This window comes from Poecilia reticulata, chromosome 8, assembly GCF_904066995.2.
Source record: "Poecilia reticulata chromosome 8, P_reticulata-male-v2, whole genome shotgun sequence".
Taxonomy (NCBI): Eukaryota; Metazoa; Chordata; class Actinopteri; order Cyprinodontiformes; family Poeciliidae; genus Poecilia; species Poecilia reticulata.
The window spans coordinates 9,855,527-9,873,107 of NC_088837.1; the positions used below are offsets into that span (position 1 = coordinate 9,855,527).

Sequence of the window (17,581 nt, forward strand, 5' to 3'; positions counted from 1 at the left end):
TTGTTCTTCACAGAGTTTACGCAAAGTGTTAGTGAGTCCAAATAACAGCTCATATGAGCTAAGAAAACGCCACGATTGGCAAATACCGGTTTTTATGTCAAATGTAGGTATAAGAAGCTAAACGTATTTGGTTCTCATGCTTTCGTTGTTGTTTTTTCAGCGAAAAAGTATCAACTTTAAATTGTTTTTTCCCTAATGAAACGTAATAAATCACGTGACTCGTGACGTTTGCGACATATAAAAACTCAACACCGCGAGATTTCAGACACTCCAGATCTCTCCGATGGGAAGTAGTGCATTCAGTGAACATAGCGGCTTTGTAACAATGATTATAGCCATACAGTTGAACTTGCCTGATAATGTGACGTCCTCCAGAGATGACCCGCCTTAAATAGGTAATTTTTTAACAACTAACCGAACTTATTTGTGTAAAAGCCGGCTGGTAAATGAAGCATGTGTCGCTGCTAGCTAGTCGCTAGCCAGGCTACCACGTGTTAAAGTCCGGTGATGTGGTGCAATGAATGCTGTAATAATGTGAATGAAACTTAATGCTTATCAGACAACCGAAACAAATATATCTATTAATAACAGTCTGCTTATTTGCAGGTTTCTATCTGGAGATGTTGCTGAAGACTTAACTTTGAGAAGGTAAAACATCCAGACAACTTGTGAACTTTTCTTTTTCTACAGTTGATGTGACGAGTTTGTTATCCCTGTCTGAAACAGTGGTGTGGAAATCAATGCTGTCTGATCTACTGCACGGTGATGTGTAAAGACAAGTGTTCATGATGGAAGATCAATAACGTCATATCTTGTTGCAGGGCTGTGGAGATGATCCATAAGTAGGAAGAAGAGGTGTACAACAACAAAAAAAGGTTTGTCCTGCACAATTTGTATTATTTATTCTGCCTTCTTCAGTGATGAAAACCGCTGCATAGGAAGTGCCGTCTGATGCGACAACTGACGATTATTGAGAGCGTTTCTGAGAAATTAAATACTTGAGTTTTATGTATATTCTAATAATACAATAATCAACAGGTTGTATCTTTCCTAGGTTCAGCATCAGTCGCAAGAGCTGAATTTTTAAGACTCTTGGCTCTTGAGGACACTCGTGTAAGTTTTTTTTTTTTTTTAAGATTGGCTTGTAATTTTAAATCAAGCCACTGATGATACAAGTTATCCCTGTCTGAAAAAATTATTTTGATGAGTTCTGGTAACCTGAGGCTTGGTTCATAATGCCATGCATCATATTTCTATGAATCGGTGAGATGTAATATTTTACATATTTTTCTTTACCTTACAGATGGAGCTGACACAAGAGCAGTTTGAAGGAATCAGGAGATGTGATGCTTGATTAAAAATTGAGAGCAAAATGAGCCAAACCACATGTATTGGAAAAACTTTATTTAAAAACTGTACAGATGTAATACAAATCCAAAGATGCAACCGGCTCAGCAGGTTTTACTGTCTGCGTTGAACTTGTAGGATTTCTTCTTTAGATTTTCTAGAAAAATCTGCTCCTCGAGGAGGAATTCACGGTCCTGTGGGAGAGAAAATGAGAAGCTCTTGGTTTCTGAAGATGTATAAGGAAAGCTTTTGTGGAAGAAAATGACTTGGGGTGTTTGAACCAATTTTCTGAAAATAAAATCTTTAATGGAACAAATCTCTGGTTTAAGTTGTTTAATTCATCTGTTACCAAGATTACTGAAAACTGAAATGTATGAGTCGGACAATATGTGGCTTTTGCAAAATCTTCGAGGCCACAAAATGTCAGTTTTTATGCAATGTCTGCATACAATATCTGCAACCAGAAAGCTTTAAAAGGTTTTTAGTTTTAAAGTGCTTAGTACTAAGTGGATTAAGTTTTTCACATTTATGGAAAGGGTTCACTCAGCTTCATTATATAAAATATTTGTAAAAATATAAATGCATTTTGGTTAGATTAGCTTTCATGACATTTAAATCACTTTTTGTATCTTGAGATTAAGATTATGGCAGTGAGTCGTCATAAACACTTCCAGAATAACTGGATTTTTACGCTGAAATTTATTTACTGGAAAGTTTTAATAAACACTTTCAGGAGCATTCCTAAGTACAAATAACTGGACAGAGTTTTAAAATGTATGAAAAGCAAATCATTTCTATTTTCAGGCTGCTTCCTAATACTTTTAACCATCTTCCAGTCTGAGGATTTGACTGTATTCACAATCCGACCATTAGAAATGGCTGCATTCTAAGATTTGTATTTATTCTTTAAAAGCTGGCAAGAAAAAAAAAGTCTGAATTGTGACTAGAGAATAACCAGTTACCTTTTCCGCTGTGTACTTCCATAGGGCCAGACTGGCCTCAAGCGTCATGGACTGATAGTTGTCCAGAGGATTTGAAGGATTATTCCTGACGGATGTTGGTTCAGGAAAAGAAGGAAACACTGGAACAGAGTCTACAGAAGAAACTAATAAGTTAAAATTATTTTTTTTGCCTCTATATAGAAAAATATACATCTTAAATCAGACATTCAATCAAACCTGTTAAAATAGGTGGAATAATATGAGGTAAAGGTGAGATGGTGGAATATTCCCTAAGCCTTTCTGTATCTTCCTGCAGATGTTTTCCTTTCATGCGTTCCTGTAACATCACATTTTTATTTAATACCCAATAAAAGTGTTTTTTAAGACGGAGCGAGGTCTTTGCTTTGTGCAATGATGCACCTTCAGGATCCGCTGCTCCTGCTGCCTCAAATTCTCCGTTTGAACCTGGATATTTCTTAGTCGAGTCACATGATCCGACTCCACGCGTTTCGCCTCTAGCAATGCTCGCTCGCCCTCCTCATACTTCTCTGCTGCAAGCTGTGAAAACAAAACAATTCAGTCAAAACTGAAACATTTTGAAGGCTGCGGAGGTCGACGTGGGAGGAAATCACCTTGCTGAAGGCCTCAACCTCTTCGGCCCTTGTTTTGAGTCTCAGAGCCATACTACTGGCTGTCTCCTTCTCTCTGTCCAGTTCTTCCTTTAGTCTCGCAAGAGTCTCTTTCTCTTGTGTCACGGCCATCTCCTTCTGCTTTAATTCAGCCATGCGAAGCTTCAAGTCAGCCTGTTCCTGCGAAACAGAAAATACATTAATGGAAACCTGGATTTCCTTTCCTCTAAGACTACAGCAGCCTAATAAAGAAAAAAGAAAAAGAAAGGGATTTGCGTGACTCACTTGCACCAGACCAATGATGGATCCTTCTCTCCTCTCCAAGAGGCTGTTGACCTCCCGTTCGGCTTTGTCATGCCTCTGTTTCTCCTGTGTGTGGAAGTGAGCCCACTCCGCTGCCAGTTTTCTCCTCTCCTCTGCACAATGCTGCATCACAGATTTCTGCTCCTCCAGCAATGAGCTCTGAAGGGCAGACAGGCGCGTAGCAGACGTGGTGAGGTTGCACGGCAACCGCTAATGCCTCAGTTGCAACTGTGGTGCTTGTCGGGTCTCACCTTCGCTCTCTCCAGCTCCTCCCTTTCCATGCTGATCTGCATGGTGAAGACGCGTCGCTCTTCCTCCAGGCCCCTCTGGGTGGACTCGGCCTTGGCCTGCTCCGCCGTTACTTTCCAGCGTTCCTGAAGCAAATAAAAGCTAGCGTCACGACGATTTTTGAGGATCTACAAGAGCCGTTTTTAGAGCAATCGTAACAACGCACGTCGACCACGGCGATGATTCCCCGGCACGGTCTGCTCACCTTCTCCAGCTGCCTTTGCTGCTCGCTGATCTGAGAGTCCATCCTTGAGATAATTTCCTTCAGGTACGTTCGCTCCTCTGCCATGGCTTTCTGCTGCTGGGCCAGACGTTCCTGCATTACTGGAAGATTTGGAGAAGCCAGGTGCGTACACTTTTAGTTTTTAATACAGATTCTCCTGCCCATTCAGCGTGGACGTACGTACTTCGAAGCTGCTCGTCCCGGTGTCGTGCCCCTTGCTCCAGGCCGTGGGCGGTGTGCTCGTGTGTGCTCTCCACTCGAGAAGAGAGCTCTCCGAGCCGGGAAGAGAACTGCTCCATCTGCTCAATCACCCCTGTGAGAGATCTGTACAAATGTAATGTGGAAAGTTAGACATGGATTGGCTTGGGAGTTGTTCTGAGAAATGTACGTCGGGATAGCAAGAAAATCATACTACAAATTATTTTGGTCCTGTTCAGTAAAGAAATGCTTTTACAGAAGGAAGTTGGGGATCAGACACTGACTCAAGTGGTAGAGTTCAAGTATCATAGTGCCTTGATGTTAATGGGAGATAGACTATCGGTTTTAAGCTTCAGCCGCAGTAAGCAGGGCCCTGATCGGGTCTGTTGTAATGGAGAAAGAGCTGCCATGCTTTGTGAGTGGAGGTGTTTCACGGCATTCAGGGGTATCTACCTTTGGACATTTTCTAGACATGTCACACACAAAGGAAACCCCGATTCAAACCCAGCAGTCTCTGTAATTCATTCTGGACTGGAATGCCTCTGGATTCCCCAGACTGAGGTGGAGAGTGTCCTTGGGGAAGAGTCTTTCCTAAACAATATCACCTTTTTGAAATCTGATGCCTCATGCAGAAAAGTTTAGAAATGTTGCCATTTCCTATGCCCTGTCTTGTTAATGACAGGACAGAGGGCAGAGCAGTGGGGATTAGAGTTGGAAATGTGCTGTGTTGACACTGCCATGTCTGGGCTCAGCATTAAAATAGAAAGTAGAGTCCCAATTGTCCAGTTTTGCCTGCAGGATGAAGAGAAAATGCAGAAAATGGAAGGTAAGAAATGACCAGGTCTCACCTGGTCTGAGATGTTGCACTTGTAACAGCGTCAATCTCTTCGTCCTTTAATCTCTTCAGCCTCTGAAGCTGCTCCTCGTGGTCTTTTTTCATCTCTAAGATGGATTTTCTAGGAAGAACAATAGGATAAATGTACCAAATGCAATCATGAATGTTTTAACCCACTAAATTAATACATGGTGATTTTATATATATATATATATATATATATATATATATATATATATATATATATATATATCAGTGATCCTTGAGATGCTTGGTTATAAGAGCAACCATGAGACCCAATACCCACCATGGAAAAGACGGTTAGAGGCTAAGATCAAGATAACAAGGAGGGAAGTGAGTCAACTGTCAGAGCTCCAAAGGGGTGCAATGAAAAGATCAGTACCCAAGAAGTACAGCCAGATGCCCATACCTGAAGCACTCGAAACTGCCAAACAAAGGCTCCAAGCCTTGGCCAGCCGCCTAAAGAGATACACGAGAGAGAATGAAGCCAGGAGGATTAACCGGCTCTTCGCCACCCAACCAGCTAAAGTGTACTCTCAATGGCAGGGTAATAACAACAGAGCAGGCCCACCCAGGCTGGAGACTGAACAATACTGGAAAGGCATATGGGAAAGGGAGGCGTCCCACAACAGCAATGCACAGTGGCTAACCTCTCTACGAGAGGACCACAGCAACCTCCCTGAACAAGCCCCGGTAACCATCACTGTGGCAGATGTCCAAGACAGAGTCTCGGGTATGAAAAACTGGACAGCACCAGGACCTGACATGATCCATGCCTACTGGCTTAAGAAACTCACTGCCCTCCATGAGCGACTGGCAGCTCAACTGAACCAGCTGCTACAAAATGGGACTCACCCTGAATGGTTAACTGAAGGGCGCACAATCCTGATACAGAAGGAACCCTCGAAGGGTTCAGTCCCATCCAACTATCGGCCAATAACCTGTCTCTCTACAACATGGAAGCTCATGTCAGGCATCATAGCGGCTAAGATAAGCGGGCACATGGATACATACATGAGCAAGGCACAGAAGGGCATAGGCATAAATAGCAGAGGAGCCAAACACCAACTCCTTGTAGACCACACAGTTGCCCGAGACTGCAAAACCCGACACACCAACCTGTGTACCGCTTGGATTGATTACAAGAAAGCCTATGACTCAATGCCACACACTTGGATCATTGAATGCTTAGAGATGTACAACATCAATAGGACTCTAAGAGCCTTCATTGCAAACTCGATGGGGCTGTGGAAAACCACCCTTGAAGCCAACTGCAAACCACTTGCACAAGTGTCCATCAAATGTGGCATATACCAAGGAGATGCTCTGTCCCCACTGCTGTTCTGCATAGGCCTGAACCCTCTCAGCCAAATCATCAACAAGACTGGCTACGGATACCGACTCAAGAATGGGGCTACAATCAGTCACCTCCTCTACATGGATGACATCAAGCTGTACGCCAAGAGCGAGCGAGACATCGACTCACTGATCCACACCACCAGGATCTACAGCACTGACATTGGGATGTCATTCGGACTAGAGAAGTGTGGTCGGATGGTTACAAAGAGAGGAAAGGTCGCCCACACAGAAGGGGTCTCACTCCCAGAAGGAACAATAGCAGACATAGAGCACAGCTACAAGTACCTGGGAATACCACAAGCAAATGGCAACCTCGATGAGGTCACAAGGAAAGGAGCCACAGCCAAATACCTTCAACGAATAAGGCAAGTCCTGAGAAGCCAGCTCAATGGCAAGAACAAGATCCGTGCAATAAACAGCTATGCCTTACCAGTAATCAGATACCCTGCCGGAATAATTAGCTGGCCAATGGAAGAGATGAAGGCCACGGATGTTAAGACTAGGAAGCTACTAACCATGCATGGAGGGTTCCACCCCAAATCCAGCACCCTGAGACTGTACACGAGCCGTAAGGAAGGAGGCAGAGGACTAGTGAGTGTGAGAGCCACTGTCCAGGATGAAACATCCAAGATCCATAAATACATCAAGGACAAAGCCTCAACAGACGATGTGCTCAGCGAATGTCTCAGGCAATGGGGAACAGAAGACAAGGTGCTGGAAGTACCATCATGGGAGGACAAGCCCCTACATGGGATGTACCACCGACAAATAACTGAAGTGGCTGATGTCAGGAAAACCTACCAATGGCTGGAGAAAGCTGGACTCAAGGACAGCACAGAGACTCTCATCCTGGCCGCCCAGGAACAGGCCCTAAACACCAGAGCAATAGAGGCTCAGATCTACCACACCAGACAAGACCCAAGGTGTAGGTTGTGCAAGGAGGCCCCTGAGACAGTCCAGCACATAATAGCAGGGTGCAAGATGCTGGCAGGGAAAGCGTACATGGAACGACATAACCAAGTGGCGGGCATAGTGTACAGGAACATCTGTGCAGAATATGGACTGGAAGCCCCAAGATCAAAGTGGGGAACACCCCCAAAAGTGGTGGAGAATGACCGAGCTAAGATCCTGTGGGACTTCCAGATCCAGACAGACAAGATGGTAATGGCGAACCAACCGGACATTGTGGTGGTGGATAAAGAACAGAGGAAAGCCGTTGTGGTGGATGTAGCAATACCAAGTGATTACAACATCAGGAAAAAGGAGCATGAGAAATTGGAGAAATACCAGGGCCTCAGGGAGGAACTGGAAAAGACCTGGAAGGTGAAGACCACAGTGGTGCCTGTGGTCATCGGGGCCCTCGGGGCAGTCACCCCCAAACTGGAGCAGTGGCTCAAACAGATCCCAGGAACAACATCAGACATCTCAGTCCAGAAATGTGCAGTTCTAGGCACAGCCAAGATACTGCGCAGAACCCTCAAGCTCCCAGGCCTCTGGTAGAGGACCCGAGCTCAGAGGATGAAACAGACCACCCGCGGAGGGTGAGAAGGGAATTTTTTTTTTATATATATATATATATATATATATATATATATATATATATATATATAGGAATGCACACAGTATTAAAAATAGATGCTGTTTCTGTTTTGGGCTCTTTTCTTGCTTAAATGATTCCATCTTACCGTTGAAGATCTCGGAGCCTCTCCACCTCTCGGTCTCTGTCCTGTTGGGCTTGGGCCAGCTTTCGGTGGTACTGAGCCTGCAGCTCTGAGCGCTCCTGCTCGGCTGACCTTGTTAACGTAGCCAGGCGCTCCATTAGCTCCTCGCACTCCAGCCGAGCTCGGGTCTCTCTTTGGGCTGCCGACTCCTCCAGCAGCTTCACACGAGTTCTTAAAATAAACACATGCGACACTTGCAAAGCACACGCTACTTTAAATGCAGAGAGTTTATCCCCCCCCCCTTTAACTCGACATGTGTATTACTTGTGTGTGTTCTCCAGGAGCTGCATATTCTGCTTATGCCTGTGTTGGATGTTCTCTAAAATCATCTGGCTTTGGTCCCGCTCCAGCTGCAGCATCTTCACCTGAAATGTCAGATTTGTGTTCAGGGCAGTGAACCCAACCAGCGAGGGAAAAGCGGAGCTTGGCTGGCAGCTACCTCTCCCTCCAACTGGATGATGCGAGCTTGTAAAGCCTGACATTCTCCATGCTGCTGCTCCTTCTCTTTAAGTCTCTGCAGAGCTCCTGTGTCAGCAGCACTACCCAGACCCAGCAACTGAGTCTGCATCATCTTTAGAAGAAGAGAAGCCGGATCGAGAACGATACAGGAGAAGAATCCGATGTAAAACTCTATCAGCAGAGGACAGTGGATACGTCCTTACCTGCTGCTGTAGTAGCAGCTGCTGCAGATTGTCTGCTGTAAATGACACCTATTCAGGAGGAGGACAATGTAATATTATCATTTGCAATCATAAGAGCTTCATGTGAAAATGGTAACAATACCTGTTGTTGAACAGTAGATGATGTTCCCTTCGTTGGGTTTCGCTGAGGACTTGCTAGAAAGAATACAGTAATAAAAGTCTTCACAATGAATATTCAAAGACGGTGTCAAAATGAAGTAGAAAGTCTGCCACTCCCTAAAATCTTTTGTCTCTTTTGTCACATTATAGTCCTGTTTTAATGGATTTATTGGGATTGTATGTGACAGACCTACATAAAGTAACACAACATCATGTTTTAACATAAGCACTGTGTACTCAGAGGGACGTGTAGTAGTAAGTATTTGTGTTGATCTGCTGCATAAAATTCCTGTAGAATACATTGAAATCTGTAGCTGTAGTGTGACAAAATGTGCAGGGCGCTGTGATTAACTCAGTGGTTCCCCTGAGGTTACCTACTCCACACCGTACCAGGAAGTGCAGCAGAAGAAGGGCCCGGCAATCCTGGCTTTTGCAGAGATTCGCCTGAAGTGGGCTTCCTCGGCATGTCGGATCTCTCGTTTGATGCTAATTGGCTGAACTGAGACAGAGGATGACTATTTCCAACACTGGAATCTACCACAAGGCTAGCAACCCGAGGGGGGCGATCAGGAGAGTGAGACGAGCTGAGAGTGTGATGAAGCGGAGGGGCTGCTGGGGACGAGGGTACGGGACACTGAACAGTGGGTGAATCTGTGTTTACAGTTAAAGCTGACTGGTATGAGGAAGAATTAATGCCTTCTATGTGGGGGACGGAGGCACCAGGAGGAAAAAAGCCGAGAATGTTTTGGTCTGATGACGAGATTTTGATTTTATTTAAATGAGTGGATGAAATGCAGAGGAGGTAAATACCTTGACTTGGCTTCTCCTCTCTGATTGGAGTGGAGTGAGCCACAGGACTGAAACAAACAAAAGTTTTATTAAAGAGGAAAGATTTGATCTGATGTTAGAAAACAACGATCTTACCTGGTGTCTCCGATAGATGTGACTGTTTCCTCTCTGTCTCTGAAAGGTGCCGCCTTATCTTGGTTACTGTAGAAAGGATTGACATAATGTTCAATACTAAGAAACTCAATCTATCATGTCAGCTGGCGCGTTTCTCGGCGCGATACCTGACAACCGACTCAATTTGCAGAGACTCTCCCTGCTTAGGAGCTTTTGCCTCTGATAGAGCCTTCTTCCTGCTCAGTGCCCCTTCCAACCAGTCATACTCTTCCTCCTCATCCTTCATCTTGCCTTTAGAGACCTCCGATCTGCTCTGTTTGAAGTTCGGAGCATCTTCTGTCATCCTTGCGACAGATGCGGCTTGATTTCCGGCCAACGAAGACTTTCTCTCCACTACAGGAGAGGAGGGAACTTTTGGAGACGGAGCTGAACTTTTCACTGCTTTGGAACCTTCTTCTAAATCGTCAAGCTCGTCGTTTGCTGTGAGGCCAAGCCATTCCGCCGAGTTTCTGTGCCGGCTGGTTGGCGGGGTGCTGGGTTGGGGTTTTTTCTCTGGGGAAGAGACTCTGACATCTTCGGTAGAAAATCTAACCATACAAACAAAAAAAAAAGTTGAAACACAAATTATTATAGGAGTGCATGCCAGATAAAGCTATTTTGAGAATTTGACCCATTTTGACCAAAGTATAAGTACAAACGTTTGTCACAAAATTATAGAAGATATTTTTACTGAACAAGATAGAGGGGGTAAGAAATTGTAGCTTTTCCTATGAACTTATTTTATTTACATATTTAGGAATTTGAATCAAATTCCAGTCTTTTCTGGTTTTGTGGAAGCTGTTACTGAGTTTGTTAAATCCCATTTGATATTTTACCCCATCAGTGCAGTGTTGTGGGACATGCTGGATTGGGCAACTTACAACTGGCATAATTTGCAGTGGCGCCCCCAAGTGGAGACCAGTCGGGGTTGGAAGCATGACCCCCTCTTGAAAACTGCTGCCAAAGCCATTGGACCCACTGAGTGTCGTGTTCATTTCATAGAAATGCATACAGAATCAACTTCTTCAATGAAGACATAAATGTAAAACCCAGGACATAAATAAAAACATATCTATATATAAAATTACAGATTTTTTAAAAATGTTTTTTACTGTGCCACCATGCATAGGTAAATTAATGCTTCATTGAGGTTTTACCTCTCAAGTTTCTAAGGAAAAAAAAAAAAGATGATGTCTTTAAAGGGTCACACCTCTAAAGCAGAACTCATTGCTGCCTGAAGGCCCCATTCGATGGTGCCACTTTATGACTTCTGACTGAAAAAAAAAAAAAACTAGGAATCCTGGACACACCTGACAGACTGCCTGCGGGACTGGCGGCCCTCGGGTGTGGTCACTAATGTCGGCTGATAGGACCCAAATGTGAGGTCATCTTCCACAAATGGATCTGACGAACAGAAACCGGGTTGTAACATTAATATTTCAGGGCAGTAGTTGCTTGCAGACGTTCGAACAACAAGAGCTGCAGTGTTTTCCCACCTTTCAGACTATGGTTCTTCTCCTGCTGTAGCTTCTCATCCTTCCTCTCGCCTGTGGGCAGTCGGGCTGAGGTGGAGGCATCCAGAATATCTTGAATTCTGGTACGAGGTCTCTGAGGGGCTTCGCTCCTGGAAATAAGAAGGAAGAAGACACGGGAAATATTCTTGGGAATCGCATGCAGTCAGCCAATTAAAACAAAATAGAAAAAGACTGTATATGTGTTGGGAAAACATTGTCTTAGTTCAGAGCTGCACACTAAAGCCCAAGGCTCACGGTAATTATTTATCAACTGAGCACTATAAATAAGAAGAACAAAAGGAGCGAGAAAGGCAAAAATGAAAACTGAGCCCTTACTTCTCCTTGGAAGACCAAAGTGGAGACTCTTTCTTCCGGGGATCGTCTTTGTGTCTCTCAAACCCGAGGGCGTCAAGGAGATCATCCTTATCTTCTTTTTTCGCCGTCTTTGCTGATAAACAGGCAGAAACATCCCCGTCTTCACTAAGTGTACGCTAGACGCCGGAGAAACAAAATCCTCGACAAGCATGCGGCTCACTCGTTTGGCTCCTCAGGACGGGAGAAGATGCTGATGCAGGCGGCACAGATTTGTCAGGCTTGCTCTGCCGGGCTTTAGGTTCGGGCCTGGTTTCATCCGGAAGCAGGTCATCAAGCGAATCAGCCAGGGGGTCGTCTAGATCTGCAGACGTAAGAGGACTCTTTAATAATTAATGGTGTTTGTTCACATCAAAGTGAAAAGCGGTAAACGAGATACAGAGGCCTAGAACCTTATTCTGAAGTCATGCATCTTGTAAATCACTAGGAGAGAATGTGTTGAAGGAATAATATTATCAATGCCATCTTTCCAAAAATGGATTTGAAAAGATTGAACTAAAAGTGAGAAAAGGGCGGAGATAAACATCAACTCTGAAATAAAAAAGATTAAAATGTGTTCATCTCTTTAAAAATGTAATACTCTTGTACCCTTGAAAGGCACAAATTGATTCTCTTTGGGTTTTTTTTTACTGATTTATCTGAAGCAACCAAGGAGTTTAAACTGCACACTGTATAATTCTGTAAATATTTGGAGAAAAGCTTGAGAGGCGAGACAGTGGAGATTCTTTCGACGGAGTACACACAAGTCCTTTTGATTGTTGATTTTGCCAAGACATTTCTAAATCTGTTGATGTCTTTAAAGTTCATCTTTAAATTGAATTGAGCCTTAAAACCTTTTTTTCCCCACTTCAAACACGTCTGGTTCCCTTGAGACATTCTGTCCATGGACAGACCCCTGTTAACGAGTGTTAGCCCACCTAAAAGCTAATCCAGAATTCAATATTACGCACTGCTGGTAGTTTAACCACAGAAAAATATCTAGAAAAAATATTGTGTTCACTATCAGATATCTAAATTTGTTGGTTCTTTGACACAGCGGTCATCTTCTATCTCTCTCTCTGCCCCATTATCTGTCTGAGCAATGCAAATAAATTCCACTAGTTTCACATTTAAAAAGTAAGTTATCTTCCTCTGGGTTGAAATTGATACAAAAAATATGACCTATCTGGCTGTTCAAATTATTCAAATGATCTTTTTTTGAGGTGAAGAACTGAGCAAATACAAGACTTAGTTGGAGAAAGGTGTTAAGTTGAATTAGTGCCAATTTATGTACAAATCTGAAACCGATTAAACCTTAATTTCAATACATTAAAGTTAATGTTCGCAAAACTTGATCAGATGTGCGTCGTTACCTCCATTACTGATCAGAGGCAGTGATTAAAGACAAAGAAAGTAAAGCTGACGGTCAACAATACCCAAGTTGTTTGAAGCTTAATCTTAACCTGACATTGATGCTCATCACTCACCAAAGAAGTCATTGTACTTATGTGCTGAGGATGATGGGGCAGTGTTTGGCTTCTTCCCTCCTCCTGTCGCCTCATCTGAAAGAAAAAAGGAAGACAAACCCTTTTTTGATTGCACTGGCAACCTTTAAAGCCCGTAGTGAGGGAAACATAATAATGAGAACAATGTTTTATGCAAGAACATGCTGCTTTGAATTACCTGCTCCCTCAAGATTTGCGTTACTTTCTAACACAGCGGAGTCTTTCACTGGGTCTTCATTACCGACTGACTTTGTTTGCAGGGGAGGCTTTTTCCTTGATGGAAACAGGTCGGCCTCTAAATCATCCATGTCCTGAGGAGCGAGAGTAAATTTTATTCAATGCACAAAATGTACAAGAGGCAAATTTAGTCGCTGCTTTTGCTCATTTGATACGAATCTACCTTCAGGTTCTTCAGCACGTCGCTGGGATCAGCCTCAGAGACATCTGAGGACTTAAGCAAAGGTAACAATTATCTATGGCATACAAACAGGCAAATATTGGTCCTCTGTTTTAACATATTTTCTCTGTTACCTCCAAGTCGTCCCTCCTGACTTCCTCCGCCATTCTACTGAACATGCTATTAGTGGGAGATGAGCTGGGAAAGCAAGAAAAGAAAGCCCATAAGGAGTACTCGTTTATTACAGTTAAGTAGACAGTTCCTGGATTCCTTCAGCTTACACGTTTGGCCGTCCAACACGAGCCCCCTTTGATCGCGTTGGTTGCTCTAAGGGGTAATGTGATCAAATAAATTAGTGTGACAAACTTCAATACTTTCTATATGAATTACTAACTCGTAAATGTCACTTACTTGAATCGTCATTGAATAAGCTGTCAAGTATGTCATCGTCTTCAAAAAGGTCTTCAGGAAACCACAGCAAATGTACAATTAGTTAATTTTGATACATTTATGAACACCTCTGATAAAGATGTGCTGCGAGACAGGAGTTGGTAGAGAGAAGCCTAGAAGTGTGGGATTTAAAGATTTGATTTTAAAAAATCTCAATTTACAATTATTTTATTATTTTTGAGGGTGCTGTCAAGATCAAAATTGTATTGCACATCATATACAGGCCGATAAGTTAGAATCGCAAATAGTCCCAAATAGTTTGTCAGATTAAAAGTACTTTTTGAAAATAACCTTTTACTTAAAGACTTAAAAAACGTACTTATGAAGACATACTTTTCATATCTGTTTTTAAAAATAAATTTTTTAATGGTTTGATGTATTCCAATGTTAAACATGTATTCATTTACTGTTAAAAAAAATCAACTTAACAAACAAATAAAGGCTTTCAAACATCCAGCCGGTGAACTTACTTTGGGAGGCTTTACTCTTCGGCTTTGTAGGCTGCGGAATGCCAACAAAAATAACAAAAACTTATAATTTTATTTACTCTAACACGGATGTTATTATTTCACATAATTCCTAAAGAATGGAATTGAACAATCTAGATCTATACAGAAAAAACATTGTGTAACAACTCCAGGACAGCTTTTGACCCTAGAAAAAGGACAGGTTAACTCACCATAATGAATCTTGGCTGGTAGCGGAAAGATTTGAAGGAAGCTAACGAGCTAAAGCTAGCTAAATCTGTTTAGGCGTCTCCTGTCTCCATTGGTAACCACTCCGTCGCTCTACTGTACTACTTTCTGTCGCTCTAGCTACAGAAAGAACTATAAACAGCGGGTTTCATTGTAACAGATAGATAGACATGCTTTTTATCCAGAAGGATGTCTTTAGCGTTTATTTACCCAGTTCTTAAATGAGCCAACCTCACGGTAATATAGCCCACCGTGAGGAATACCGTGTGTCAAGCCCCGTTACACTCTTTAGCTAATAAAGCACAAACCTAATGGTTAGCAGTACACATATATAAAAATAATGAGTACGAAACAGTGTTTCCTACACTTGAATAGTTTTCATACAGACTGTTATACACGGTTGTACCGGTAAAGCATGAGCTTCCTGTTTACTGATCCAGGTGCAATCTGGGTAATGTAGTTTTATTAGAGATTTTATGGTAATACGTTGAATTTACAACATAGCTTGGAATATATTCGAAAAATTTATTTCCTACACATAACAGTTGACATTTTCATCCGAGAGAAAAAAAAAACGGCATTGGTGCGACTAGACTAGACTAGACAGGTTCACCACTAGATGGCGTCAGACGTTTGTAATGGTGAAACTGGGGTTGCCACCTTTCAGAAATCAAAATAAGGGATACTCCCCACGGCGCATCGTCCTACCCTCATGGGGTGGGATGTCCGCTGCAGTGATAGACATTATTTTATGGCGGTGCTTTTTGTTTTTAGAAAGTGATCCGTAGAGCAATCGTTCATGCATAGTTGGTTAGAGTACCCCAAAATTGTACTCCAATCAGAGTAGCATACCTTAAAAACACGTTTAGTGTAAAACGTATTTGGTAAACTACTCAAGTATTGAGTAACTGATCATAACACCTGATTTAATATTCATATCCTCAGACAGCTAAAAGTTATGTGAACATTCTGGTACTGTAAAGAAGATTACTAAAATATTTATAGAAATAAGGAGTTAGGTTTGGAGGCTGGTTCAAGACCAAATTTACCACAGGGGCCAGGATAGTTGGTGTTTTTCCATGGCGACACTTGGAAAAGAATGAAAAAAAAAACAAACAAACAAAAAACAGAGCAATATTTCATCATTTGATACAATAAGTGAGCCAAAGAGCCACTTTTGTCTCCAGAGATTAGGTTGCAGATCCCTGGCAGATGGAAAGCATGATCCTATACAGTAGCTAAAAGTGCAGCACTATATTTTTTTTAATTAATTGTTAAAGTAAAATTGTGAAGGTTAAAAAAAGTGATCCACCATTGAGTATTAACATAAGACATTTATTTAGTATAACTTCTTTGGTACCCTGTTGACCCCCATCTAGAACGGCTCAAGGCTGCAGGTCTGTGTCTGGTCCATTAATTAAATGACCACTGAACAATGAATTCATAAAATATATCAACATTTCAAAATAAAACCTACAGAAAGCCCTAATAAACTTTTTAAAGTAGGAAATATTTATGTATTTAGCATTAATCTATTTGTGTGATTTGTTCTTTAAATCACCATTCGTATTATTTTGGCTGATATTATAAATAAGCAAATAATCAAACCAGTAAAAGCACAATAAGAAACTTACTCATAGCAAAATGTTCTGTACCATATCAGCCTCAGGAGATGAATGAGGGAAGAAGAGACGATGATGTCTGGTTCATAGGTTCTGATCCATTCATACAGTACACACTGCGCCATGATGGATGGACACTTTTTTTTATTATTGTCTTTATTCATCCTCACTAACATTATTCAGCCTAGGATTTGCGTCTCCCCTCGCACGTCTGTATCTTTATGAGAGGTTTTACTTCTTAGGACGGTGGAGAATCGGGTCGAGGACGTTTTACTAAGATCCAGGTTGATAGCAGCTCACTGCGGCTGCGTAGTGTCCGTCTCTAGGCAACCTTGACAACAGCGTCAGTCCGTAGCGTTCTGGGGCCCATTAGCTCCCGCAACGAAAATTTATCTGACCTTAATATTTCCTGTTTTATTTTGGTCATTATTGTTACACTTAGTAACAATGTGTGTGATAGGCGTGTCTATCGGACATTTATAGATTACGGAACAAATCGAGTCCCGTATCGGTTCAATACGGGACACAACATTTAACAGCCAAATACGGGAGGATTCCATATTTTACGGGACAGGTGGCAACCCAAGGTGAAACCGGTTGGTGGAAGATAAAGTAGATAAATATTCTCATTAGACTATTTCTTTAGGTGAGGTCAAAGCTCATTAGGTGACCATTAAGCTCACCTAATGGTGAACTTTGACCTCACCTAATCTTGAGGTCAAAGCTCACCTAGGTCATCTCGATGACATGTCAACATGTGTCATCAAGTCACTGGTGTGCCTAATCATTCATCTCCTATTAAGCCAGAGATGAAATACACAAAACATTTGTTTTTACTTGTAAAATGTATTCAGTAATATAAGTCAAAGTAAATTTGTAAGCCATCTGACTAATACAGTGCTTTGTTACAGTGTTAAATACTTATCTTTTCCAAGATGTGTCATGTTATAACTACACTGTACATTAATGAACTTTATGAGACAGACCAAGTAGGACAAGCAAACACTCTTTTAGAACGACCTTTCCTTCCTCAGTCTCAGTCAGATTGGATGGAGAGCAACCCTGAACATCAGTATTCAAGTATTACCACATATTCTCTGTTAGATTTAGGCATGGACTTTGACCAGGTCACTCTACGTATACATGAATATGCTTTGACCTACTCCACAAGAGCACCTCTTGAGGACCGGACTTGGTCACCCTTGTTCTTAACCATTCCATTGTAGCTATAGGACCTCCATTCGACATTTAAGCGACAGCATTGCAAACAATGCTTTCCTTACAAAATATCCAGTGCCTGGTGGGCATAATCTAGTAATATTTCTCTTAGAAAATGTCAACATGTTGTACATGACTCATTTCAGACATATAGAATATAGTTTGGCCGCTGTTTAGTTGAAAATTTACAAGCTTGGATAAATTTACTTTTTCTCAGGTAAT

General features: G+C 42.1%; 1 protein-coding gene, 1 long non-coding RNA gene and 2 other non-coding genes across 6 annotated transcripts; 3 read left to right on the top strand and 1 right to left on the bottom strand.

The window, feature by feature from the left end:
- The first annotated feature begins 165 nt into the window (after positions 1–165).
- On the top strand, positions 166–1,663 carry LOC103469143 (uncharacterized). The gene is made up of 5 exons (XR_534311.3): positions 166–395; positions 607–648; positions 822–875; positions 1,055–1,113; positions 1,304–1,663. It is a non-coding gene; the product is annotated as an uncharacterized LOC103469143 (long non-coding RNA).
- Positions 914–988, top strand: LOC145552698 (small nucleolar RNA SNORD49). The gene has a single exon (XR_014088829.1). It is a non-coding gene; the product is annotated as a small nucleolar RNA SNORD49 (small nucleolar RNA).
- Positions 1,156–1,229, top strand: LOC145552697 (small nucleolar RNA R38). The gene has a single exon (XR_014088828.1). It is a non-coding gene; the product is annotated as a small nucleolar RNA R38 (small nucleolar RNA).
- Positions 1,390–14,959, bottom strand: fbf1 (Fas binding factor 1). 3 transcript variants are annotated; one of them, XM_008416661.3, is made up of 31 exons: positions 14,504–14,959; positions 14,295–14,325; positions 13,786–13,836; positions 13,656–13,701; positions 13,509–13,572; positions 13,378–13,428; positions 13,156–13,288; positions 12,960–13,034; positions 11,657–11,797; positions 11,458–11,569; positions 11,104–11,231; positions 10,918–11,011; positions 9,736–10,155; positions 9,590–9,655; positions 9,476–9,522; positions 9,056–9,364; positions 8,649–8,701; positions 8,528–8,575; positions 8,305–8,436; positions 8,130–8,230; positions 7,830–8,036; positions 4,778–4,885; positions 3,916–4,055; positions 3,714–3,832; positions 3,472–3,594; positions 3,203–3,379; positions 2,921–3,097; positions 2,709–2,846; positions 2,526–2,625; positions 2,310–2,440; positions 1,390–1,541 (listed from the first exon to the last, which is right to left on the bottom strand). In XM_008416661.3, exons 1-31 carry the CDS (start codon positions 14,504–14,506, stop codon positions 1,452–1,454), a joined length of 3,615 nt encoding a protein of 1,204 aa, XP_008414883.2. In that variant the 5' UTR covers positions 14,507–14,959; the 3' UTR covers positions 1,390–1,451. The 3 variants fall into 3 exon arrangements, with proteins under 3 accessions (XP_008414883.2, XP_008414882.2, XP_008414884.2); XM_008416660.3 differs by having other exon boundaries at positions 9,056–9,522; XM_008416662.3 differs by lacking the exon at positions 9,056–9,364 and having other exon boundaries at positions 14,504–14,958.
- Between the last annotated feature and the right edge of the window lie 2,622 nt (positions 14,960–17,581).